Source organism: Ceratotherium simum, chromosome 3 (genome assembly GCF_057802395.1).
Source record: "Ceratotherium simum simum isolate JZ-2026a chromosome 3, ASM5780239v1, whole genome shotgun sequence".
Classification (NCBI taxonomy): Eukaryota; Metazoa; Chordata; class Mammalia; order Perissodactyla; family Rhinocerotidae; genus Ceratotherium; species Ceratotherium simum.
The window spans coordinates 46890052-46915401 of record NC_141902.1 but is presented as its reverse complement, the minus strand read 5'-3'; the positions used below and the strand labels follow the sequence as shown (position 1 = coordinate 46915401).

The 25350-nt window shown below is 49.3% G+C and overlaps 1 protein-coding gene across 1 annotated transcript in view; it reads right to left on the bottom strand.

Moving 5' to 3' along the window:
• GLDN (gliomedin) overlaps window positions 1-25350 on the bottom strand; it is a 58382-nt gene that overhangs the window by 4718 nt on the left and 28314 nt on the right. Inside the window, exons 3-9 of the mRNA XM_004421578.3 lie at window positions 18456-18473; window positions 17976-18083; window positions 7322-7459; window positions 4530-4667; window positions 1709-1792; window positions 1492-1617; window positions 327-477 (exon numbers count right to left, since the gene is read on the bottom strand). Of these exons, the coding sequence (XP_004421635.2) occupies window positions 327-477; window positions 1492-1617; window positions 1709-1792; window positions 4530-4667; window positions 7322-7459; window positions 17976-18083; window positions 18456-18473 (763 nt within the window). The remainder of the gene's footprint in view (window positions 1-326; window positions 478-1491; window positions 1618-1708; window positions 1793-4529; window positions 4668-7321; window positions 7460-17975; window positions 18084-18455; window positions 18474-25350) is intronic.

The window sequence follows — 25350 nt, the reverse complement described above, 5'->3', positions numbered from 1 at the left end:
CAGCTCCTTCCTTTCTCAAAGGATGAGAGAGCTGCAGCCCTTGGCACTCCAGGTCTACTTCTCTCTGGCTCTGACCTTACCCTTGGCATCCAGACCAGCAATAAATGCAGACCCCCAGGGGCTGGCCATGGGGCTCACTCGTTGTGTCCTGTGGTTCATACAGTCAGCAAACCCTGACTGACTTCTGACTGCGTGCCAGGCCCTGGGGACATAAAGATGATGAACCACAGTCCCTACCCTTAAGCAGCTCATGGATAACTAAGCGTCACACAGTAGATGCAGTCTGGGATGCATGAGAAGGTGCTGCGGGGCCCCGGGGGACTCACCTCACTATGGTTTTGGAGCCTCCTTTGTGGTAGTAGAGAGAGTTGTTGTAAACGGCATGCCCACAGCCATGGAAAAAATACGGGAGTTGGATAAGCGAGTAACTGCCGTTCAGCAGTGAGGGCTGGTCTTTGAACTCCTTCACCCTGATGCCTGCAGGAGAGAAGCCAGGGACAGGCTGTTACCTGCCCTCAGGACTGGCAATCATAGCTTGGGAGTGAGTCGGGGGAGGAAGTAAAGGAGGGCTGTTGAGAGTGAGGTTCTGTAAGGGTCCTTGTCCAGTTCTTCAAACTCAGACTCCCAAATTCAAAGTCCAGTTCTCTTCTATGGATTCCTGAATTGTCTTTTGAATGTAGTAGCCACAGAGTCTGCTTTGCTCCTCCTGGGAAAACTGTATCACCCCCTCCCCACACCACTCTAGATTGTTCATAAAATTCTCTACCAGGCTGACATCGGTCTATACCAGGAATAGCAAATATATGGGAATTGTTCAGACACCTCCTGCCTCCCCCTGCACCCACAGCAGCCATGAATTCACATTATTCCTCTTTCCTTTTGAGCCACAAAATCCTTCTCAGCTGGTAGTCTGTGCAGTCATCACCAGCTGATCAGTTAGCCTTGATGAGATGAAGAAGCATATCTCAGTTACTGCTCTGACCAGTGGGTATGCCCAGACCCCTTCTGGAAGAAGGCTACTGCTAATGACTAGGGGCATACTCAGATGCAGTGTACCTGCAAGATGGCACTTCACCTTCTCCCCTGGGCTCTCTGTCTAACAGATATCTGAGAAAGATAAGAGGGTGCCAACCTCAGAGACAGATGGACAGTGCAAAAGACTGTCTCTGACATTGCTTTCACACTATGGTTTTGGGGTTTATGAGGCCATCAGTCATCATGCTATTTATTTCCTTCTGGATACTTTGCCTAAAATTGGATAAGCTACTTGGGGGTGCCCTGGTCATGTCCCTGTGACCTGAACTGCAAGGCTTGTCATCAGTGTGCTCAAACACACTCTGCCCACTCATTTGTGCTTCCTAAAATAAAGGGCAGTTCTGTTACACCAATTAGCAGGGATTTCAGACACAGAATAGAATAAGCCTGAAGGTAGGCAACAGATGAAAGATACAATTACAACACAGATATAGATCACCTGCCAAGTGACAGTACCTGAGAAATGTTCAGTCACCCAGATCCGTTCATCACTCTTGTTAGCAGACTCTCGTATCCAAGTCCCAAATGTCTCTGTCACTTTTAATACTTGTGTTGGATTTCCAATGGAAGCAATCATGGATTCTACCAGAAGAGGAGAAAGTTACTGCCTGCCAGTTATGACTTTAAGACATCCAATTTCTGAATTTCAAAATAGGATGTTTGGTTTCTCTACCTGCTTGTGGGGAATGGTGTTCACTGACTTGCTCGTCAGCTTTTCCAACCAAGGTATCATCATTTGGTATAGCACATGTCTCCCCTGAAACAACAGCAATAATCAGAGCAAGTGTAGTTGGCACAGCGGGATTTGTATAACTCGACAAGTGGTGGTCCCCCACCTTGTTCCAGACTCTAGTCCCATAAGCATCCCTTATAATAGGCCCACCAAAGTTTTTGGTGGCTTGCTTTTAAGCAACATCAACTCATTCACTTCAAATTTCTTCCCCTGCTTGGTGAGCTCCCAATAAGCTTTCCATGACCACAGTTGCTCACATAATACAATCCAAAGAGGATGTCAGTACGAGGGAAAAGATGGTCTGAGCCAGTCCGTTCCAAGCCCTTGGCAATCTGAGGGAAAGAGAGGCTTCCTGACACCTTCTTGGCGTCTCGGGGCAGGCGGTATCACTACCACAGCTGCATTTTTCAGGAAGGATTTTCACTTCCAGGGAAGCTGATGGGGAGGAGTGAGGGAGCAGCCTCGTGATGGGACAGCTCACTTTACCCTGTCTTCCTGGGCTGCCAGAGGAGGAATCACCGAGGAAGAGGGAGCCTGGAGGCAGCCTGGCCCGAGACGTTGGGCTCCCCGCCACCGTTTCCCACCTGTCTCTGCTTGAAGGCCTATGGGACACAGGGCGCCTGATCCACCGTTGTTTGAGGCTACACCTGAGCTGGAATTCATCCTCCTCAGCTTGTCATTGTTCCCCTTAACAAATGGGCTTAATTCAGACCTTTGGTGAAGAGGTGGCTCAGGGTGGCAGCAAGAGGACAGGAGGAGGGAAGGAACATGGCAGTGTGAAGATGAGAAGGAGTGGATGGCTGGGGTAAGGACCCTGGTCTGGGGCAGTTTGGGGCAAATCGAGCTTTCTGCAAAGGCCAGGCCAGGCCCACTTGCCTAGACAAATTCTGAGGGGTTTGAATCACCCTGTGGTTGCTAGATAGAAAGGAGCACCTCGCTTGTCACTAAGGAAGCTCACAGAACAATCTGGAGAGGTTTCTTTATCAGTGAAATAAGGGGGTGGGACGCTTCATGATCGCTAAGCTTCTTTCTAGCTGGGTGAACCTGTGTTTCTCTGAAGTCCTTCTGTCACCCATGAGAGCCGTCTCAGGGACCTGTTTTGATTCCCTCACAAGCAATCTTGCTACCTCTGAGTTTCATATGGAGTTTCCCCTTAGGAACTTGGGCTTTGCAAAGAAAGGGACAGAGAGACCCTCCTGTTCTTAGTCTGAAGAAAGGCTCTCACTCTCTTTAATTCCTGTTGCACCCACCTGCTTCTAAAGCTATGGGGGTGGGAGAGGGTTAAAGAAATGGAATTGGAGCAGGAGAGAGGGCCAAGTTCAGATGCAGGATGCCTGGCAAGCGAGGCAGACTGGAAGATAATGGCATCTTGTTTAGAGCAGTTTTCACAGCTCTGGGGCCCAAGCCGTGCTGACCAGCCTCTTGGTGGATAGGCGAGGCGGAGGAGAGGGCTTCTCCAGGCGCACACTGTCACTGGCTGACAGATCCTCTGGCAAGCTAGAATTCTGCAAAAGCTAGGGTCAGCTCTCCCCTCTTCTCAGGTGAGGGTTCCCGCTCAGCTCGCTCTCCAAGGAAGCGGAGCAAAGGGCTGATGCTAATGGAGGGGGCGGCGCTGATCGCCATCGAGGGAGCCACTCTGCTGTGACTTAGCATCGGTGCTAACCGCTGGGCAGAATTATAATCGGGCTCCTTTATGGGGCGGGGTGACATCTTTGAAAGTACAGATTTGCCCACTCTGAAAGCTGTGTGCCCCTCAAATGTCCTCCAGAAAGAACAGAGCACCAGCCAGAACTAAAGTCTGTTTGGGAAGGTGGCAGAGAATCCACAGCAAGTGTGAGTGAAACTCCAGTCAGGCCCCTCCTCTCTGTTGCCACTGCAGCCACGGCATCAAGTTGTACCTCTTCGTGGCCCAAGTAGGTGAGTGGGTCCACTCCTTTTGGGAAGAAGTTCCAGCCTTACTGTAGTTTTTTCCATTAATATGGCTCTTGATTTCTGATTAGCTTTCAATCCTGCGGCCACCCCTGTCACAAACTGGCCAAGAACAAGCCCTCTTGGCCTGCCAGAGATCAGGTGTTCCTCGCGCTCGGTTGGCTTAGTCTCAAGTGTGAATTTCCACCTCCAAAAGGAAGATGCTCTAAGAGCAGGGCCTTTACGGTCAAGCACATCTGGACATCTGGGTTTGAATCCCAGCTCTGTCACTTATTAACTGAGTGACCTTGGGCAAGCTACTTAGCAACTTGGGGTTTAGTTTTGTATCTGTAAATTGGTGACAATAACGATTCCTGTATCATAGGATTGTTGTGAGAATTAAATGAATTAAGCACTTAGCACTGTGCCTGGCATGTTGTTAGCACTCAAACTTAGTGGTGGTGATGGTAGTACTGTAGTATTTGTGCGGAGTTAACCAATCTGAACTTCCCCATCGTCTCCTCGAGCATCAGTCAAGCCCTCACACTCCAAAAGTGAACAGCTTAGCCCTTGAGACTATTTTAGGGGAGAGGGATGGTGGATTTGGCAAAGAAGAGGAATCGTCGGGTGATAAATGAGAGAGTTGAGGGAAGGGGGAGGGAACCTGCCTCCAGTCCTCATCCCCGGGGCAGCCTGCTCAGGCCTCCTGTGAACATGTTGCAAGTGGGAACTCGCCCTTTGGACAAAACCTCTTCCCTCTGTTTAAAAAATCTGATCATAAAGCTTGGGTGAAGTCCTAGAGTTTGGAATTATTAGCAAAAGAGGCGGTTTCCCTGAGGCAGGGGTTGGTGACCTGGGCACTGGCCATTGAAGATGTTTGGCTGCCGAGGGCCTTTGGATCTTCTGCTTCCAGGGGGTCCTGGGGGACCTGGAGGGCCCGGGGGCCCAGATGGGCCGGGTGGGCCAGGTGGGCCTTGGTCACCTTTGGCACCTGGAGAGAGAGAGAGAGAAAGAAGGGTGGGGGAAGAGCTTGATTAAGCAGCCATGATCAGAGACTGGGTGTCACACGGGGAAAAGGAGAATGAGCAGCCCCAGGGAGGCTTGCTGGGCGCCCCCTCCCAGAGCTCACTGTGCTCCAGCACTTGTCCACGCAAGGAAGCAGCCATAGTAGGTGTTGAGTTCCAACTATGTGCCAGGAACTGCGCTAAGAATTTTAAGAATCTCCTCCCAGTCGTTCTTCCCAACCACTCTGTGAGGTAGTAGCAGCCTCAGTGGCCTGAGTCTTAGGGAAGTTCAGTGCTTTGCCCAAGGTCACAACCTGAATAGGGTTGGAACTCAACCTCAGGGGTGTCTCACTCCAAAGCTCACCCTTTCTTCATTGGCCAATGTTGGAGGATCTCAGCCCCGACTGCTTATGAGAATCCCCTAAGGAGGTTTATTACAATTCTAGTGCCTGGGCCCCATCCCAGACCAACTAGATCAGCATGGTGGGGAAGTGGGTCATTGTATTTTTCTAAAGCCTCCTAATATGCAGCCAGGTATGAGAAGCGCTGCTCTGTGTGGTAGAAGAAATCAGGAGCTCCTGACCAGCTTTGTGACCTGGAGCAGGCAGCTTAACCCTTCTGAACCTGTTGCTTCATCTCCAAAGCCAGTCTCATACTCCCTGCCCTGCCCTGTGAGAATCCTCTGAGTCACCGGGGTGAGCATGCCGACAGCTGGAATCCCTACACACCTGTGGGTAGCCATTCCTCTAACTTCAGGTGGCCAATGTGGGTGCAGCCCTTTGCAGGGGCCATTGTTTCTGGAGCTTTCATAAAGATGCCACCAGGCTAGGCTCTTCAGCCCTTTGGTTCTACTCTCCAGTCCAGGGCTGAGACTGGTGATCTAAGGTCTCTTTAGCTGCCTTTTCCCAGTTAGAACAAATAAACAGTTTCAGTCTCTCTAGAGTGGACAAGCAGGGGACACAGAGGCTAGAGGTGAGTCTATGCCCACTCTGGAAGAGGCAGAGATCTGTAGGCAGGGCAGACATGATCCAACACTCCTTTGCCTTCTCTGCTGTCTGACAAAGGACACATTCAGCTCTGGCCTGATCTCCTGAACTGGAGTGCACTCAGGGATGTTGCTTTTCTCTCTCTCTCTCTTTTTTTTTTTTTTTTTTGCTGAGGAAGATTGGCCCTGGGCTAATATCCGTGCCCACCTTCCCCTACTTTATATGTGGGACACTGCCACAGCATGGCTTGACAAGTGGTGCATAGGTCCGTGCCCGGGATCCAAAACCATGAACCCCGGGCTGCCAAAGTGGAGTGTGCGAACTTAACTGCTACGCCACCAGGCTGACCCCCAAGGGATGTTGCTTTTCTGAACGGTCTGTCATCACCTCTTGCTTGTTGAGCAGTATAGAGGAATGCAGTATTCTGGATGTATAGATTTCCCATATAACAGGAGTGTAACATGATCTTAAAAATTTTCAAAGTATATTCACATGTATTACCCTGTCTAAACACTACTTTCATCTTATGTATCTTGCATAGCAACCTCCCCTGTTTACGAAATGAAGCATGCTAAACATAATTTGATCTTTCCTTGATGCTTTGGTCTTAGCACAGTGGCTGGCAAATAGCAGTGCTCAGTAAATTTTGATTTACTGAGTCGATTTGGGGTCCTTAATCAGACCGTCTACCATCTTAGCTTCTTGAGGACAGATGTCATGTCTTACTCATTTTCATATTCATATTCTCAGCTATTAGCAAAGTCCCTAATTCATAAATGGTGCTCCCCGATATTCAATAAATGTTTATTGAATACATTAATAGGATAGTTATGTTTTTATGGTATAAGTGTTCTCCCAAGTACTGTGCTTTTAAAATTCTTCTACCTCATCCTCCTCCATGACCATCAGATGTCACCTATTGTGTCTTTCCACCATGTGATTGTCTTTCTGTGGTTCACTGTGCAGCCACCTCCTCCGCCCAAGACACTAAGTTCAGCAACCATGTTTGCCCCAATTCTTTATGTCAAAAGGCTTAGGATAAGGGCCTGAGTGTGGCCCTACCTTGACTGTGAAGAAAATGGCTGTGCTTTCTCTCAGTTGTCCTCTAAGGTATCTTTTTTTTTTTTTGCGGAGGATGATTCACCCTGAGCTAACATCTGTGCCAATCTTCCTCTATTTTGTATGTGGGTCACCACCAGAGCACGGCTGCCGATGAGTGGTGTAGGTCCACGCCCGGGAACTGAACCTGGGCCACCGAAGTGGAGCACTCTGAACTTAACCACTAGGCCACGGGGCCAGCCCCGCTCTGAGGTATCTTAAATTGCTTGCTTACTTGTCTTGTTCTAGATTGTGCTGGATTGAATAGCTATTTGGAAAAAGGAAGCTGCCTTCATCCTAATTCAATCCAACCATGACGTTTAGACCTGAATTATCTAAACTACTTCTGCTTGGATCCCAGATCTGGTCTTGCCAACACTGGGGTAACATGCACAGTTTTCTCCTTTTCGAAAGCACGGATCTCTAGAACATGCTGTAAAACATATGGACACATAAGGCAAATGAGGAGAGAAGACCCAGAGCAGCCCTTGTGCGAAGATCCAGGCAGGTCTCTGGGCCCATTCACCCTGGGAGAGGCCAGAGCACCAGCCTCTTACCTGCGGGGAGCACATCGTTGGACACGTCCCCTTTGTCCCCCTTTTCACCCTTCTGTCCTGCAGGACCTTCGTTTCCAGTCAAGCCCAGTTCACCAGGGTCTCCCTTTTCCCCTGGATTTCCTGTGGCTCCAGGTAGCCCTGAGAAAAAAACGATTTATTAGCCTATTGTGCAAGAAATTCTGGTACACTACTTTGTAATATCATACTTTTAACTTTTAAAGCGAAGCAGCTTCAAAAACCAAATACGTAACACTTTATAACCATTTTAGGATAGCAGTGTGGCCATAAATTCCTTAAGGAATAGTATTTCCAGGTTGCTCTGCTGGAATATTTTTAGAAACATTTGGCTGGGACAACAGGTTGGAGAAAGGAGTAAACCACAAGAGGGACAGTCACAGGAAAAACAGAAAGAAGGTAAGGCCTGAGAGAAGTCTGGCCCCACCCCCACGCAGGATGGATGGAGCACTCAGAGGAGTCGGCTTGGTGCTGTAACGGGGGGTGTTGGCATCTGCATTATTTGGTTTTGTTTTTTCCTTGCATCACATTGGAGTGGAGGCTGGGCGGTTATCCTTATTTTCTAGAAGTTGGAACTAAGGCCTACAGTGGTTATAACTGATGCTGCTAAGTGAGCAAGCAGAAAACATCTTCTGATTCCATCGCCAATGCCCTGCTGTGTGACACTCCAAGGCAAAATGCTTTTAATCAAAATAGCAAAACAGGTCAAGTTGATTTAGGAGAGGCATTAAGAAGGATGGTGATAGTGTGAACAAATCGCGGTGGGTAAGATTTCTGCCTTTGCTCATGGGGAGCCATCACTACAGGAATTGCAGTCCTGTCACACACAGCTAGAAATAGTCAACATCTATGCAATGACCCATCTCAGCACTGGACTATGAGCAGCACAGGATTCTGATCCCTGGGAGAAAGGAAGCAAACTAGGCTCATAATATGATTGCCCCAGCTTACTGCTGGCAGGTAGTTGGGACTGGAGAGGCGGGGATCCGAAGGACGGTTTTTCCTCCCGCTGCTAACGGAACTGCTTAGGCAGAGCTTGGAGGGGGAGCGAGCCCTCGCCCCGGAGGCGGGGCTTGGGAACGCGTCGCGCACCCTGGCGGCTAGGGTTTAGTAATCCGGGCGCGCCAGGTGGGTGGAGCCGAGTGGGACGGGGTGGGACTAACGGGGTGGGACAGCAGTACAGGGAAGGAGAACCCAACAGAGCCTGGCAATTTTGCTGAGGTGAGGAGAAAAAAACCAGAGTTTGGGGAGATGGAGGTAGCCAGAATTTGGGAGACAGAATGTGAGAGAGGAGATGGTTGTGTAGAAAGAGCTCTGGAGAACTTCAGGGGGGTTTCCTTGAGTTTTTGGCCAAAGAATGACCTGTACTGGGTGAAACTCTACAAGGCAGGGAAAAGAATGAACAGAAAGCAGTTTACTACACAACTCTCAGAGCTTGCACAGGGAAAGTTCTCATTCCAGGACACCAGTCCAGGCAGAGAGATCTGAGAAAATGATGGGATACTGGGTAGAGTCCTTGGAAAAGTCTTGTCTTAGCCGTGGGGCTAAATTAGCCCAAGAGTCAAGTCTGCTGTGGATCCATCGTAACAAGGCTTAAAAAAAGCTAAGGGATTAAACTGATCTGCAAGTAGTTTAAGTGCATGCCAGAATAGAGTCCAAAACTTGAACCATTCAGTCAATGTAATGTAGCAAATTAACAATTTAAGCAAGAAAAAAATCATACGATCATCTCAATAGATGCAGAAAAGGCATTTGATTAAATTCAACACCCATTCTTAATGAAATTTCTCATCAAACTAGGAGTAGAAGGAAACTTCCTCAATTTGAAAAAGGGCATCTATGAAAAACCTACAGCTAACATCATCATTAATGGTGCAAGACTAAAAGCAGGATCCTCTAAGATCAGGAACAAGACAAGGTATCTACTCCCATCACTTTTATTGCACACTCTACTGGAGGTCCTAGCCAGTGCAAAAAAAGCAAGGAAAAAGAAATAAAAGGAATACAGATAGGAAAGGATGAATTAAAATTGTCTTTATTTGCAGATGACAGGATTGTTTATGTAGAAACATCTCAAGGAATCTGTAAAAGAGCTACTAGCACTCATGAGCACCTTGGGGCCCTGAGAGGGAAAGTGATTGCCTAATATTGTACAAAGGAATTGCCAGATATGCATCAACTAACATGATACTCTATCACAGGGATCACTTACTCATTTTGACAACAGCCTCCTGGAGATATTACTCAATAGAAATATTGCTCAAGATGGCAGAGATTTCAGGCAACAGGGAAGAGCCAGAGGCATGTTTTAGTGTAAGCAAACCTTTAGTTCCTCTCAGTGTCTACAACCAAGAGGGCTTAGGATCCATTGCCTTTTCTAATTACCTTGCCAGTCCCATGCCCTTCTTATAGGCTCCGGCTAAGTCACTGCCCATTCACCCCACTCTATGTCCCATCAACTTGACCAACCCTCATTCTGCAGTTGTCATCCTTCTGGCATTGCCATTGTCCTCTCTCCAGATTTAAAACCAAATCTGGACTGCCCCCACCCTCACTTCCTGCCAGCACCATAGGATTCAATTTAACCATCCCAAGAGAATCGTAGAATTCTGGATTAGATGGTACCTTAGAGGTCATTTAGATCAACCTCTCACCCAACCCGAAAAGCCTCTCTACACCACCCGATTGGCTCTTCTCAAGCCCTTCTCGCAATGGGGAGGTTATTACATCGCATCATACCAGATGGTACTCGAATACTCTGCCTCAAAGGCAATTATTCCCTCAAACACAAATCTGGGTCTCTTAGTACCTTTTCCTTTATGCCGGAGGAGTGATAAATACTCAAAATGGTTTCTACTCTTCCATTTTCAAGGGACCCTACACACACCATTCCAAGGAAGACAGCGGTGTACGAAAGAATCTTCAAGTGTTGATCACTGTTAGAAAACGCAGTGAACAATTTGCTAGATTTCAGCCAACCATTAAAAAACACTTCAGTGAAAACCATGAAATTCAACTGTAGCTGGGAGTCAGAGGCCCCAGGTTCCCTGCCTCTGCCAGTGGTGACCTGGGGCAGGCACATACACTGATAGAGGAGCAGGGACACAGGGAAGAGGATGTGAAGGAGAGCAGGGAGGCCCCTCCACTTTTGGCACTGGCTCTGCCGTGGATTCAGTAACATGGGGGCAAATCATGCTGGGGCTGGGTGGGCGTGGGCGTGGGGGTCATGGCTCATAATGCCTCTCTCACAGCAGCACCGAAAACTCATCGGTCTGGGTCATCCCTGCCCATAGTCATCAGGATATCTTGCTGGAAAATGGTTCACTTAAGAGAAGCCCTTAATCGGGGACCTCTATATGAGAAGACACTCTTTTGTCAGTATTTAAATAGGCAATTTGTCACATTATCTGCAGGACACAAAAGACGAGAACGTTGCCATGGCGTCCAGCTGGCACAATGCACCAGGCATAACTGACACCTTTGCTAAATGCCCCGATTTAGCAAAGCTTAGGGAAATGGTATCTTCTAGTTACTTCAGGGTTTTCTTTTTCAGGCATTTATTCTAGTCACAAAGAGCCTTTCTGCATCATCATCCTATTTCCCCTTCTTTTCTTTTATTCCTTCCTCTTATGTCTTTTATTTTCTTTCCCAGAAAGGCCATGTGTGAAATAGGAAAATGTTCACACTGTAATGCAGCTGATGAAGGCAGCCCCCACAGGGACGGGTGTGTAAAACTCAAGATATTACAGACCTTTGCTTAAGAGTGTATTTTGACTCCTAGCTGGGTGTGTATGATCATTTTTAAGCTTTCATTAAGAAAGGGTGGGGACGTTTTGTCTATGTACAGTCTGTCTTTGCCCTATTGTAGCCATCACCTCCGATAACTCCCCTCTTCTTTGTTGGTGAAATCGCCTTGGCCATGCACTGCTGTTGAGTACAGCGCCACCTAAGCGCGTTCACCATCGGAGGACCCGTGTGTGGCACTTTCTACCCTGCCCTGACTCAGCCATGCCCAGTGACCCTATTACACTTTGTGGCCTAGACCCTGGCATTGTTTGTCCAGTGACTCCTGGCAGGCTTTGAGTCAGCATTTTCTGCCAGAGAAGAAAGGCCTGATTCTGCTCGCTTAACTTGTGTGCTAGAAGTGGCTCTCTGCTATTTTTCTTCCCTGGTAGCGCCCACTCAAAACAAACCATTTTACCAGCGTTAGAGTTTGAGGTTGTGTGATGTTGCTGGGGTCAATTCTATCAACTTCTCAGCAGGGGGTGAAGGAGGACGTCTTATTTTTGGCAGGACCATCTGTCACAGGCTCAGGCAGGGAGAAAGGGGACAGGAGGGTGTTGCACAAAACCCAGTCCCAAGACTAGGATGAATAAGGAGGGGGGCGTTTATTTCTGTTTTTATGGGGATTTGGTTTTTAGAGAAGACGACGCAGCATTAACTCTTCAGTGAGAGACAGATGGAGGGAAAGAAAATGCTTGGTTTTGAGGCAATAGAATGTCAAACTTCATAGAAGATGCTCGTTCTGACATCATTTCCACCCATTTTAAGTCCGATTCTTCTCTCCAAATTTAAGTCAGTGTTTTCAGATGAACACAGGTGTTTCCACTTAGATTTCCTTTTGGTCTAAAACCAAGCTTCTCCTTCCCCATTTTTGGAAGCTAACACTAATAGAGCGCTTCCTAGGTGTCAGGATCTATTCCAAGCGCTTTATATATATTACCTCATTTCATCCTCCTAACAAAACTATGAGGTGATATTTTATTGTCCCCATTATACAGATGAGGAAAGGTGACACAGAGCGGTTAAGTGACTTGCCCAAGGGCTCACATCTAGTAAGTGGAGGAGCCAGGACTCAACCCAAGCCTTCAGGCTTTGGCTCCATGCGATGATTCCACCATGGTTCTTAGCATTCCTCAGGTCAGAAACTGAGGCTTATCTTTCATACTTCAAACTCCTGTTAGGCTAGAGCTCTTCAACTCTCATTTTATCAGGTTAGTCTTCTTCTCAAGAGCCCACAGGGGGTCCGGCTGCTCGTGCAGACATGGAGCTGAAGCCGCTGGCGCCACCCTTGTCTAGCCTGGGCAGCCTCACTAACAGTTCCCTCAGGCGAGTCCTTTCCGTCCTCCCCCTGCAATGCCCTCCCCACTTCCCCTCTACTTGTTTCCAAGATGTCCATCATACTTCTCTCTCCTGTCCTTTACACTTAGCTCTATTGCACAGTCCATCCTCTACGCAGGGCCCTCCTGTTCATTATCTGCACAGCAAAGTCTAGCTTTTTCTTCTGGCAGTATTACCTACTGGGCACTGTAAAGCAGTCTTCAAAGCAGAATAACCAATTATTGAGTACATGCTGTGTGTAAGATCACCCTCCCTTTCAACTGGACCGTAAGCCTTAGGGACAGAAACTGTGTTCTATTCTTCCCGTTCATGCACGCATTCATGCATTCATTCTTCATTCTTCAAGCATTTATTGGGCCTCAACTGGGGCCTGGCTGAGAGCTGTGCCAAATAATAGAATATAGAAGACATGGTCTCTCCTTCATAGACAAACACTGCAGAACACTATTTAAAAACTAGAACCATGTTAGAATTGTTGGAACCCAGCCTGTGCAGTCTGCAGATGAGGACCGAGGCCCAATGGTGGAGTGACTAGCCCAAGGCCTCAGAGTGGTTGGGGATGGAGGCAGGTGCTCCCCTCTGCCTCGAATATAGGGAAAAAGAGGCACAAAATCAACTCTGCCTGGCAGGTAATTACTCATTGAACTGTGGGTTCTTGCACACGTCCTGCAGGCCTCTGTGAAGGGCTGCCACCCTCCCAGCCCTCCCAGTAAGACCTAACGTCAGCTCAGGTTGCAGGGCGTCTGCAGCCCCACACCCTTCAACAGTTAACGGTACCAGCTCCGGAGGCCCAGGCTTCTTTCCCGCCTGCACCTGCTCTGCGGCACCTCCAATAACATGCTCTCACAACTCGGGCCCAATCTCCTCAAGCCTGGAAGTTCAGTGCAGTCGTGGTTAAGAGCAGGGATCTAGGAGTCAGAACCTGGATTCAAGTCCTCCACTTATTAGCTTTTTGACATCAGTAAAGCTATGTCCATTTGTTCTACAATGACGTTATTGCCCTCCTTCACTGGGTGTTCCAGGCACTGGAGTGCAAGACACACGGCCTGGCTCTCATGGCCCTCATATTCTCCCTACGGAGTCAGACCATCAGCATATCAACAAGCAAACACAAGGAGAGAATTTCAGGGTGGGATACGTGTTTTGAAAGAGAGCAAGAAATGTGACTGAATGGGCGAGGCAGGGGCCAGACACAGAGGTCAGGGACAATCGAAGAGGAGATGACATGTGACCTGAGACCTGCCCCATGGGAAGGACCAGCTGCAGGAAGGGCAGGGAGAAGGCATTCCAGGCAGTGGGCACAGCAGTGCAAAGGCCCTGGGGCAAGGATGGGCTTGGCCTGTTTAAGAAACAGAAAGATAAGGCTTCTTCATGTGGAAAAAATATGGCTAATAAAAATATCCATCTCCTTAGGGTTGTTATGAAGTCTACATGAGATGGGTAGGGCCTGACAATAAACGTTAGCTATTTACTGCTAGAGTGCACAGTCCTATCTCTGTGGAACACAGTTGTTTTTCCTGTGTTTGGAAATGGCTCTTCTTGTTCCCTCTTTCTGGAATGCACTCCTACTCCTCCCCTCTCCTACTTCTGCCCTGCAAACCACTCGTGATCCTTGAACTCTCAGCTTCAATAAAGACTGGTCAATCTCTACAGTCATGACCCTGACTCAGCAGGTCATGTCCCGTGTGAGACCCTGCAGTGCCTTCCTGGGAGCAGACACGGAGACCCAGAGCACTAATCTGAAGGCTCTGGAAGGGCCTGGCCCCTGCCTCCAGCCTCATCTTGCTGTACACCCCACCTCCCCCAGCTGCACTGCCACAGCCTTTGCAGGTGTCCTGCATTCCACCTGGGCCACTCTGTCCCTCGCTGCCATCCTTTAGGTCTGACCTCAGACGTTACCTCCCTAACCCTCCCTCTCTGTACTGTATCTCATAACACCCTGTTCTTTCCTTCAAATGTGCATCTCACATTGTGATTACAGATGTATTTGATTATTGACTTAATGTCTGCCTTCCTACCACAGATGGAAAGTTCCAGAATAGGGGCTGCATCTGTTTTGTTTCCCCACTAGAACCTGGAACCCACCCAATAAATGTTTGCTGACTAACATCCCCGACATCCCCACCCTGTCTGGTGTCCCTCCCGCTGCTCAGTCCCATGCTCAGCCTCCTTTGCCAGCTCATCCTCTCCTATTTGGCCACTAGATGTTGTTGCTTCTCAGGGCTTGACCCAGGCTGTCCTCTCCCAGTAGCTCCCTCCCTAAGTGACCACACCCCTGCCCACATGCCCATGGCCTCAGATGACGCCCTAATATATACCTCTAGCCCCATGGTCTCCTCTGACCTCAGACCCGCATGCCCAAGGCCCCATGATGTCTGCTCCTGGACGTCTCAAGGCATCTGAATCTCAGCATATCCCACCTGAGCCCGTGACTGTCCCCTCGAACCTGAGTCAGTGCGGGGCTCCCCAGCTCACGGAAGAGCAGGCCGGCAGGACAGAGCCTCGTAGTGGGTCTCGGTGCCTCCCTCCACCTTTCTGCTTATATCCACCCACCACCAAGTACTGCTGACTTCACCCCCAAACATCACTCAGCTCCGTCGGTCTTTCCACACCCCTCCTGCCATCCCTGCTGCCTGCACACTGAGTAGCTTCTGAACTGTCTCCTTGCCTCCACTGGCCACTCTTGCTCCACTTGTGAGCTCATTCCAACGTGTTCTCCACGCAGCAGCCGCAGTGGCATTTTAGAAAGGCAGATATGATCATGTCACTGTCTCCTCCTTGAAACCCCTCAGCAGCTTCTCGTTGCTCTCAGAATAAAGCCATTTCCCCTCTGTGGCCTGGCAGCTCTGGTCCCCCCTCCCACTCCCTGCAATAAGGTTGAGTGCTGGGTAGGGTAGGAATCCATCCTAGGGTTCTGGAAGGGGGTAGGGAGGGAAAGCACAGCCCCAGGGCCTTTGGCAGGGTGACCGGGGACACCACAGGCCTTGCTCTAGGGTCTGATGGGTGCAGGCCAGAGTCTGAGCTGGCCCAGGGCTGAGCAATGCTTCCAACAAGCTCTTTCCACAGAGCCAGGCTCTTCAAATAGCCTTTGTCTTTATCTATCTAGAATGGTGGTTAGTCTTCCCTTCCCCTGGCCTTGGGGCAAGAACTCTCTGCTGGGGCCCTTGGTGACTCAAGTTCTATCCTCAACCTCAGTGGAAGCTTCTGGTTCTGACACCGCTGACCCCAGGAGGCCTCCCTCACTGAAAGACTGCCACAGAGGAGGGTCTGCATCTTTGCTGCAGTTCCCATGGGATCTCCAGGAAACCGAGGATTTGGTCAACCTCCATGGACAAACAGAATCTGGCAACTTCTCACCTGTCCACTGCTGTCTCCTGCTGCAAGCCCCCTCCTTTCCCTCCCGCAGCCTCCCTCAGCACAGCTGCTGGGTGATCCTTTCGCCGATGTAGCAGGGCAGGTCTCTGCTCTGCTGCAAATCCTCCCCATCACACTCTGTGTAAGAACCACAGTTCTTCAAACGCCCAGGGCCAACCTGAGTTGGCCTTCTTCCTTCTCTGGTCTCAGCTCCACCATGCTCACCTCTCATCCTCTCTGTCTGGCCGCCCTGGCCTCCTTGGGGATCCTCAGACTCTGCAGGCATGCCGGACTCACACGCTCTGCTGGAACCCCCTGCCCCAGAGCCCCAGGACTCCTTCTCCATCTCCTCCAGGCGTTTGCCTCCAGGTCCCTGGCCTCCCGATCTGCAATCACACCCCCACCCACAACCACTTCCCAGCCCCCTCCTTGCTCTATTTTTTTCTTTCGCACTTAGCACCATGTAACAGACGATATATTCTACTTATTTATCTGCTTATTGTCCACCTGCCCAGACTAGAATGTAAGCTGCATGAAGGCAGGCGTTTTGTCGGCTTTTTCGTTTCTGGATCTCCAGTATCTAGAACAGTACCCTCCAAGTAAATATGTGTTATATAAATGAATGAACTCTTTCTTTTCTGCCCTCACTGGGTTGTGGGCTGCATGCTAAGCACATCTCTTCAAAGCCAGGTTTCTGTCTCAAAAATCTTTTTGAAAATCACCCCCTTCCCACCTGCCCCATGCCCGGTGCTAGTATGGCGGCCCCCTCCCCCTCACAGTTGGCCCTCAAAATACTCATTGCTGAATGCTGAGGACTGGATCATATTTTTGGGGTCTTCCCAGGTTAAACCAAATGCCTGCACACTGATGGTCATCATTATTCGACACTGATGTTCATTTATAATTATAATTATTATCCGACAAGTAACGATCCACGACTGCTCTGTAATTCTGGCTGTGATTGCTGGCCTCCCGAGGGCTGAGCTGACTTGGGCCGTGTGTGCCTATTTTCAGAGGTTGCCCCCTGGGAACAGGAGTATGTAGGCTTTGCCAAGTGGCCGAGGCCCTCAACAATTTTCTCCCTCTCCACCGGTCTTCACTTAAATTGCTTATGGGAATAAGAGCAGAGGTGCTGGAAGGGGTTACTGTGCTGTCTGGAAGAATCTTCGAGTAGTTCTTCTAGCCCAGGGCCTGTCCAAGTGAGTTGGGGTGAGTAGAGCCAAGAGGGTGAAAATCAACAAGAGAATATGGTGCAGCCTCCAGCCCCCACAGTGTCTAAGAGCCGGGCCTCCCTGGCAGCTTCTTGAGCAGACTTGACCCCTGCACTCGAGCCTCCACCATGCCACGCGCCAGCTTTCTTCAGTGAATCTGCCCAGTCCTTCTCCACGGACCCCCAGGATTGGCGCTCAGAGCCCTCCAGAACTTGCCCCACCATGTGCCCAGCCTCCTGCCAGGCCCTGCATGCGCCCCTGCTTCTCACTGCTCCCTGGACACATCTGACACCGTAGTGCTTCTGGGCCTTTGCCTGGCTGATGGCAAGGCTGCCACTCACAGCAGGGCAGAGCAAGTCCCTCGGAGATGCCAGCCACATCTTTGCAACTGTCCTATGACCCCTGGACAGGACACCGTGACAGCTGGGGCCATATGACCTGAGTGCCCTGATGCCTGGATGCTGCCATTTTATGCAAATTGTTCTAGTTATTCCTCTAGCCAGGAAAACCAGGGGCCAACATGGTTAATTGATTTCAATCAAACACAAAGATTTTCTGGGGAGGAGGAGGCAGTGAGAGGGCAAGACAGGAACTGACCCTCGAAAGAACTTGGGGCATTACACATACAGCCACCACACAGCCCATGGAGTGCCCCTCCCCAGGGCTGCCCTCTCCTGCCCCTTCCATCTGTGGGTCTGCATCAGAGCAAGGAGAAGGGTGGGAATCAGCTCCCACGGAGACTGCTTCTCTAGTTGGAGATAAACCTTTGTCAGAGCTGAACCAAAAAGAATGCCCTTGGCACGGCAGAGCACAGGCGCTTCCAGGCAGGAGTTAAGCCAGCCTTCCACGCAGAGACACAATACTTCATGTCCAGTGCACACAGCTTTAGCCCAGCCAAAATGCAGTAGGGACACAAGCAACAAGAAAATTAATTAGAAGAGTTGCCAAAATACCCATTTTTCCTCTTTTTCCATTTGCTCCTTTTTCGCCTTTCGGGCCCTGGGGACCAGGCTGTCCATCTGACCCGTTGTGTCCTGGTAACCCGCCAATTCCCGGAGGTCCTGTGTGAAAACACAGAAATAGGTACATTTAAAAAAATCTTCACTGAAGTTAACGTGATTTCTTTTAGCCAATGAAACTGGGTAGGCATCAATGCATTTTCCAGATTCCCTCCTGCTTCTTCCCTTCCTTCTCCACCTTTACTGCCTGCACCTGAAGCAGTGACAGGTGGGAGGGGAATGGTGATGGCAGGTTCTCAGGTGGGAGGAGGCAGGAGAGCTCGTCACTGGGATAGAGGGAAGGACAGGCAAATAGTCGTAATTGGGCTGCCTCCAGACTCTTCCCCCTTCCCCACCTCAGTCCCTTCTGAGGGATCCTGGGGAGCCAGCCACCCATATCCTCCCTGCGAACTAAGAAAGTCCATGCGCTCTTACCTGGTGGGCCAGGTGGTCCTACAACAGAAAAAGAAATTTAGATGATAAACCCCGGGTGGAAGAAAACAAAGCCAGCACCCCAAAAGCCAAGAGCACCTTCCCCTCTCAAAATGTACTAACCATCTACTGGCCCTAAGAAGCCACCCCATGCCTTTTATTTATAACTTGGTATATCTGCCCCAAAGATCCTTTTGCAAATCAAAGAGCCATCTGCCAATCAAAACCACTTTTGCTTAAGTTTCAACGGACCAAGAATAATTTATGAGCTGCCTTCACTATAGATTCATAAATCAGTCAGCTCTCAAGCAATCAACTTAATTAAATGAGGCTTGGTGACAATGAGGGTGGGCACCAGTGCAGCCCTGGCACAGGGAACTCTCGGCAAATGGTAAGCACTGTCATTACGGGGCTGAGATCTGGCTGTCACAAGAGCAGTCCCAAGAGATCTCATCCAGCTGGCTTGTCTTCTCTAGGACACTGAGGAGAATTGAGAGCAGAAGCTGGGTCTCTGTTTTGTTGCATGAAATAGCCTGAGAAAAACTGAGGGCCCAGATCAGGTAACAAATACCTTCCTTACTGTGTAATTACCCAAGGATTTCAGGGGTTCAGATGAACCATTTACACATAATCCAACAAAACAATTTTGCTTCTGCAAATAGGAGAGTCTTATCATCAACGATTCTATTTCAGCACTCAGACAAGCCACTGAGGTTGTAATATGAGCAGATGAGTTGCTTTTGTTTTTCCAGACCACATATAATGATTGTCCATATAGAGTGGAAAGGTCTTTCCATAAATCCAAGCTTGTGACCTTTGATAAAAATCATCATTTACTAAGCAACTAAGTGCACCAAAATCTACCAAGAAGCAGAAATCTTGGCCCCTGTGTCTGTTGTGTTTACAACCTACCTGGGAAAGGTAGACACTTTGAAACCACAATGAAATGTGAGGGAGCTACAGAGAAGCCACCCCCAAAGCGGTGCTGGGGCAGTGTGGGCACACAGCAGTCTAAGGCCTCCAGAGACGGTGTGCCGTGAGCTGGGGCACTAAGGAAACAAGGGCCTGAGGTGGCTGCGGGGGTGAGGGCTGGGCATCCCAGGAGGGCACCAGCGGGAGCAAAGGCGAGCACATGCACGATTCAGGGTGAGAGAAAGGAAGAAGACCGGCCAAGCCGGTGTGCATAGAGATAAGACTGAGAAAGCACTTGATGCGGTGGATGTGGGGCAGAAGCACTGGAATGCCAAGCAGAGAGGTGTAGACGGTATCTGCGAGGCAGTAGGGAGCTATGGTAGATTCTTAAGCAGGGGGATGACACCGTGAAATCAGTGTGCATCTGAGATCCTCTCTGTAGATGGAAGTTGAACAGAACTAGGAAATGAGATGGGAGAGAGACAGAGGGTGCGGGAGAGGGGCCGTGGGGAGAAAATACCCAGAGAATCTTTGTAGTTAAAATTAGGGACAAGTTTGTGGATAAGTGTGGTTGGTGACTGTAGAGTTGTAGAGACAGCTAGAATTTCAAGAGGTATTTCAGCTGAAGAATGAGCAGACTCCACATCTGATTGGGTAGGAGGCGAAGAAGGAGGCCTCTCAGGTGGCTGGGAGCCTAGGATACTGACAGAGAGAGGCTACTTGACAGACACGGGGACTCTCAGGAGAACGTGTATTTGGGGATATGCTTTCAGTACATACAGTCCTACTTTGGGCAAACATGATTTGCTGAAAATGGCACCATATTTTCTAGGGTTGGTGTAGCCTGTAGCAACATGACTTCATTACCGGATGGCACGCATGCGTGCACACACACACACACACTGGTCAGGGGGTGATGTGGACAGTTGACAGAAGTCAGAAGAAATCAATCAATCATCATCCCCAACTCCAGATGGAGCCAAATTCAGATGTGCTGATTGGCCGATAAAAAGGCAAACGAGCAAGACTCACTGTATATGGAAGGTTTTGAGCGTTCTCAAGACAGTCCAATAACCATTTCTGTGCAGCAGGACTATTGGAGAGAGGTCCTGGCTGGCACTGTATATTTGGGACACATTAGCCATGGCCAAGGGTGTCCCTATAGTGAGGTGTGTAGATGAGAGTTTCCTGGCATTGACCTGAGGTCCACAGACAGGCTATGGCTACAGTTCTTAGTCACTTGATTCCATAGAATTATCTGGAATGCTTGTTAAAATGCAGATACCTGGGCCCCATCTGGAGATTCTAATTCAGTTTGGATTTAGAGTGAGGCCCAGGAACCTGCATTTTTACCAAACACCACAGATGATTGGGATGTAGATGGTCCTGGGTTCCCCTGACCTGATGTGAAAATTTTCTGGGGAAAGAATAAGTCACTATCAGCAGATCTTTAAAGGGGACCCTAAGAATGTTGAGAACTCCTAGTCTTGAGGCAAGAGTAAAATGTCTGGGCCAAATTTTGGGATGGAGAGAGAGAAGGGATATACCCCATTTGGAGGGAGGCACGCGATAGAAGAGGCACCAGGAAAGAGAGAGTGATCCGAAGACGTAGGAGGGAAGCCAGCAGGCCCTGCGTCCTGAAGCTAATGGAAAAGAGAATTTCAGAAGAGTTGACAGATGACAAAGGGTTTCAAAGAGCTCTAGAGTAATATAGCGATGCCAAGCCTCTGTTCCAATGTCCTCTCAGGATGCCAACTGAGCTGCCCAAGGGCCCCTTGTACTCGGAAGAAGCCTCAAATATGCATCATTGTAATAATGTCAAAGGTCAAATAGTATGTGCCAACGAGGTGTTTAGAAAACCGTATTTCAGCATATTTTCTCAGCTCCTGACCTTTCTTCTCTTCTTGAATAACAGACCCTCTAGGAATACGCATGGACTGTCATGTTCTTAGTAACACTGCATGCAGGGCTGCTTTCCTGGGCCTGCCACCAGTGCAGCTGACAGGACCCCACACTCAGAAATGGCTCCACACTTGGGTTTAATGCTCTGGGGTTACCTTCTAGAATTTCTTAATAATATTATGGTTGAATCTGTGTTTTGTAAATGAAGTCCAATGGGATGATGGAGCATGTTCCAGGAGGCTTGGAGCCTTGGTTCCTATGTGGTCCCGCCTCCAGTGCCTCCACTGCCTCCCCAGGACAGGTTTTCTGCCACCTGCTCCCTGCCCCCTGATGTGTCCTCCCCACCCCCTACCCCATCAGTGACCGCCGCCACCTTCCACCCCAGTGGGGGCCCAGGCGCAAGTGCAGGGAAGGCTATGGTTGGGTGCGTGCCCTGCGTGCCTGAGTCACAGGGTGAGGCCCCCTGTGCCTGAGAGGGTCTGTACTTGCTGGGTTAGTATCCCACACCTCGGGGAGTATGACATTAAATAGCAAACAAGAAGCCCACCATAGCAGGTGAAGAGCGAGACCTTGGAGGAAAGGAAAAAGCATTTTTCCTGCATTTTCATTGTGCACTGGGCCCTGCAAATGATGTTAGCTGGTTCTGTCTATCCCCACCCCACACTCCTAGCCAGAGTCGATTACAATTAGCTGGATGCTTGATAGGAGCTGAGCCACTTAGACTTTTTTCTTCTCCTTGAAATCTAAAATTGACCCACGATGCCCTAGTTATGTAAACTAGAGGTCTGCGGACGGCCATGCACAGTTAACAAACGCCAGCCTGCAGAGAGAAGGGAACAAAGTTGAGAGAAGCAGAGATGAGAGACAGGGTGTCCTCAGAGGGTCAGAAAGTCTCGGAGGGGAGGCGTGTGGGTTCCTGGGGGCTTTCCAGTTCCCGGTTCCAGCCCCCTGGGGTCCAGCTGCTGTCCCTGCCCTCTTGGTCTGTCTTGAGATACCCTTATGGTGAGGCAAGCTTTGTGTTCACCAAAGCCAGTTTTGTTGTCCCCTTCCTGGACTGACAGAAAGACTACATTTCCTAGCCTTCCTTGTGGTTAGGTCGGCTTCCTTGTGGTTAGGTTAGGGCAGTGTGAATGTCTGGGTTCTGCCAGTGGGATCCGCTGGGGAGATGGGAGATATTTCCAGGCCTGGCCTTTTAAAGCACCCCGTGCCATCCTTTGGACCTCTTTTCCCCTTGGGGGCAGCCTTGGTGCCTGGTGTTGAGATGATGGAGCCACAAGATGGCAGTAGCTTGGATCTTTTAGGCATCTATACTTCACTGGAATTTGTGGAGTGAGAAACAAGCCTTTGCTGTGTTAAGCCACTGAGATTTTATGGTTTAATTATTATCAGAGCATAAGCTTAACCTATGTTGACAAATACCTTCCTCTATCCTCATAATAATTTGTAACCCCCCGCTTCCCTTTTTTTTCTCAAATAGCTCTAGTGGGTTCCTGCTACCAGCAAACAGAAGAACCTTAAATGAGACAGGAAATACAGGCACTACAGTCACGGGAAATGAATAATAAAGAAGTATAAGGCTCACCTCCTGTCTTCAAGGGTGGGCACTGGCCAGTGGCTAACACTACAGGCCTCTGGAAAGCCTGGCTCCTCCCACCACCATTCTAGATCACAGGGGAAGACCATGTCTCTAATTTCCCTTTAGTCACCTCCCTTTTCACTCTGGGCTGGTGTCAGAACTGGTGTTGCCTGACCCAAGGCACCTGCTTAGAAGAGCAATGACTACACGGGAAGTGGCCATACATTTCCCAAAGTCTTGCTGATAGAGGGAAAAAAGAAGCCAAAAAACCCAAACAGAAACATTTCAGAAAGTGAAGTCTGGTTCTGCTGCATTAGAAAGAGCTAGTGAAAGATGAAACTTCATAAAGCCCATACTGCCATGCCTGAAGCACCTCCGAGGTCTGTAGTCCTGGATTCGCTCCCACTCCTACCCCTGCAAGGACTGCCTGGGGCTCTGGACTCATGCCCCCGGCCTCAGCTTCAGTGCCAGGCAGGAGCCCTGGCCAAAGAGGGTGTGGTCTCCCTTTCCCCTGGGAGTCAGGCATGCCTGGCTCTCCTTCAGGGATGGCCTGAGAGGGCCCAAGCTCTCAAACTTGGAGCCGGAATCTACCAGCACTAAAACAACTGGCTAGTTTGCTCAGCGACGCGAGTTGAGTGAAAACTGAAGAGCGGCCCTAGCTGTTTCTGAGAAGGGCCTGTCCATTGGTTTACCAAAGCTTGCACTGGCTATAGCTTTGAGGCCCCAGTTCCCACCCTATGTTTGCTGGTACATCCTCTGCAGCCGCCCCTGCCACTGAGCTATTGGGCCCGACCCAGGGCACCTGACTTGGAAAGGTATCTTTCCTCACATGGCCCCATTAAACTGCAGCTTTGGTCCAATCCCATTTATTTGGTGCATTTCAACTTTGGACTATGGCCATGGCAATCTTAAAAAAAGAGAGTAGGGATGGCAAATAGGTTTTATTTCAACTGCCAATTCTAATGAATTAGGACAGCTTTCTGGAACACCAGAAAAGAATGACATGAGGCCATGCTCAGCAGCAACTGTGATTCATTACTGATGTCTGCCTGGGTTTGAGATAAGGAGCAGTGACAAGTGCCCTCACTGGGTTGGAGTCACTGGGCTGCAAGGAGAGTGGGCACTGTGGCTTTGAAGTGCGTCTGCCGGAAAGCAGTTCAGCAACGTGATGCTTTAGAGATTTTCCAACAAGCCTGTATGCGGAGGCCTCTGGAAGTGAATACCCCAAGAACCTACCTTCTTCAAGACACCTGCTCTTCCAGAAGATATGCTTTTGGGGTCCCAAGGAAATCTGGGCTCAGGGGTAAGATGCATCCAGAAAACCATATGTTATTTGACAAACTCTGCACGAGCAAAACCTCCTACCTACTCTGGCTGGTGAATTGCCTTCACTATTTGCCTGAGATGTCACAGCCTGCACAAAACTACACAGCATCTGTCCTTGTCTCCATAGCAACCACAACTGAGTCCCGGAAAAGGAACGGGAATGGAGTCTCATGGTCACAGCTGGACTAGCCTCAAGTAACAAGTGCCAGCTTTTTCAAAGTGTGAAGCTAGATCTTGTTCTCAGGCCCCAAGCCCAGGGTCTGCCCTGGCAGCCCCTCCTGCAGGCATCTTCTTGGGGCTCTGGACCAAGGCTCTCTGTACCTCCCTCTGAAGTTGCTAATTCAGTCCCTGTCCTGTGCCCTCCCCTTCCCCAATACAGGCAGCCTGGTCTATCCCAAGGCACCACCTCACTTTGCAACTTGTACTTTTCCCACCTAAGTTTTAATTGAAGAGCTTTCTGTGTAAAAGGAGGCCCAATTTCAAGCTAGCATGAGAAGGTGCTGGCTTTTAAAAAGCATTTTGAGGTGCCAAAGAATAACCTCTTCAACCCATTTCCAGCTTGGATGCAATCCCCCGCCCCCCGTCAATCTCCCCTAAGTTGTCTCAATAGCTCCATCCTGCATTCACTGAACAGCCTGGCTCTCTTCCTATTACTATAAAAATCAAAAAGGAAGAGGTTTTTCCTGTGCCTCTCAACAGGGCTTTTGTGCCTCTAATTCCATCCATCTGAGCATTTCTCTAGCACTTATTACTGTCACATGCGGGAACTCTGAAAAGGGACCTCCAGAGATGGAAGAAAGATGCTTAAGCCACAAGAGTTTCAGAATAAAAGACTAAGCTGATCTGAAGATATTTAATTTCTCGTGAAGGCCGAAATGTGACTTGAGTAATTCAATCAGCATTTCCCAAGAAGCCACAGAATTACAGCTTTTCTCTCTGAGGCCAAATAAAGTGAACAAGAGTCAGACTTGGACTCAGGGTTCCTCAGGGAAGTGTCTTCCTTACCAGCCCAGCAGCCCTGTTTAATCACTTACATAAACCACAAGTTTAGTCATTCAACAAACTCACATTGTGCTCCTAATGCACAGCAGATAACGAGAGGCAGAGAAGGGTGAGGTTTCCTAGACTCGATACACACTGTGCAGGTTTCTCAACCTCCACCAGGGCAGCCCTGTCAAGCGA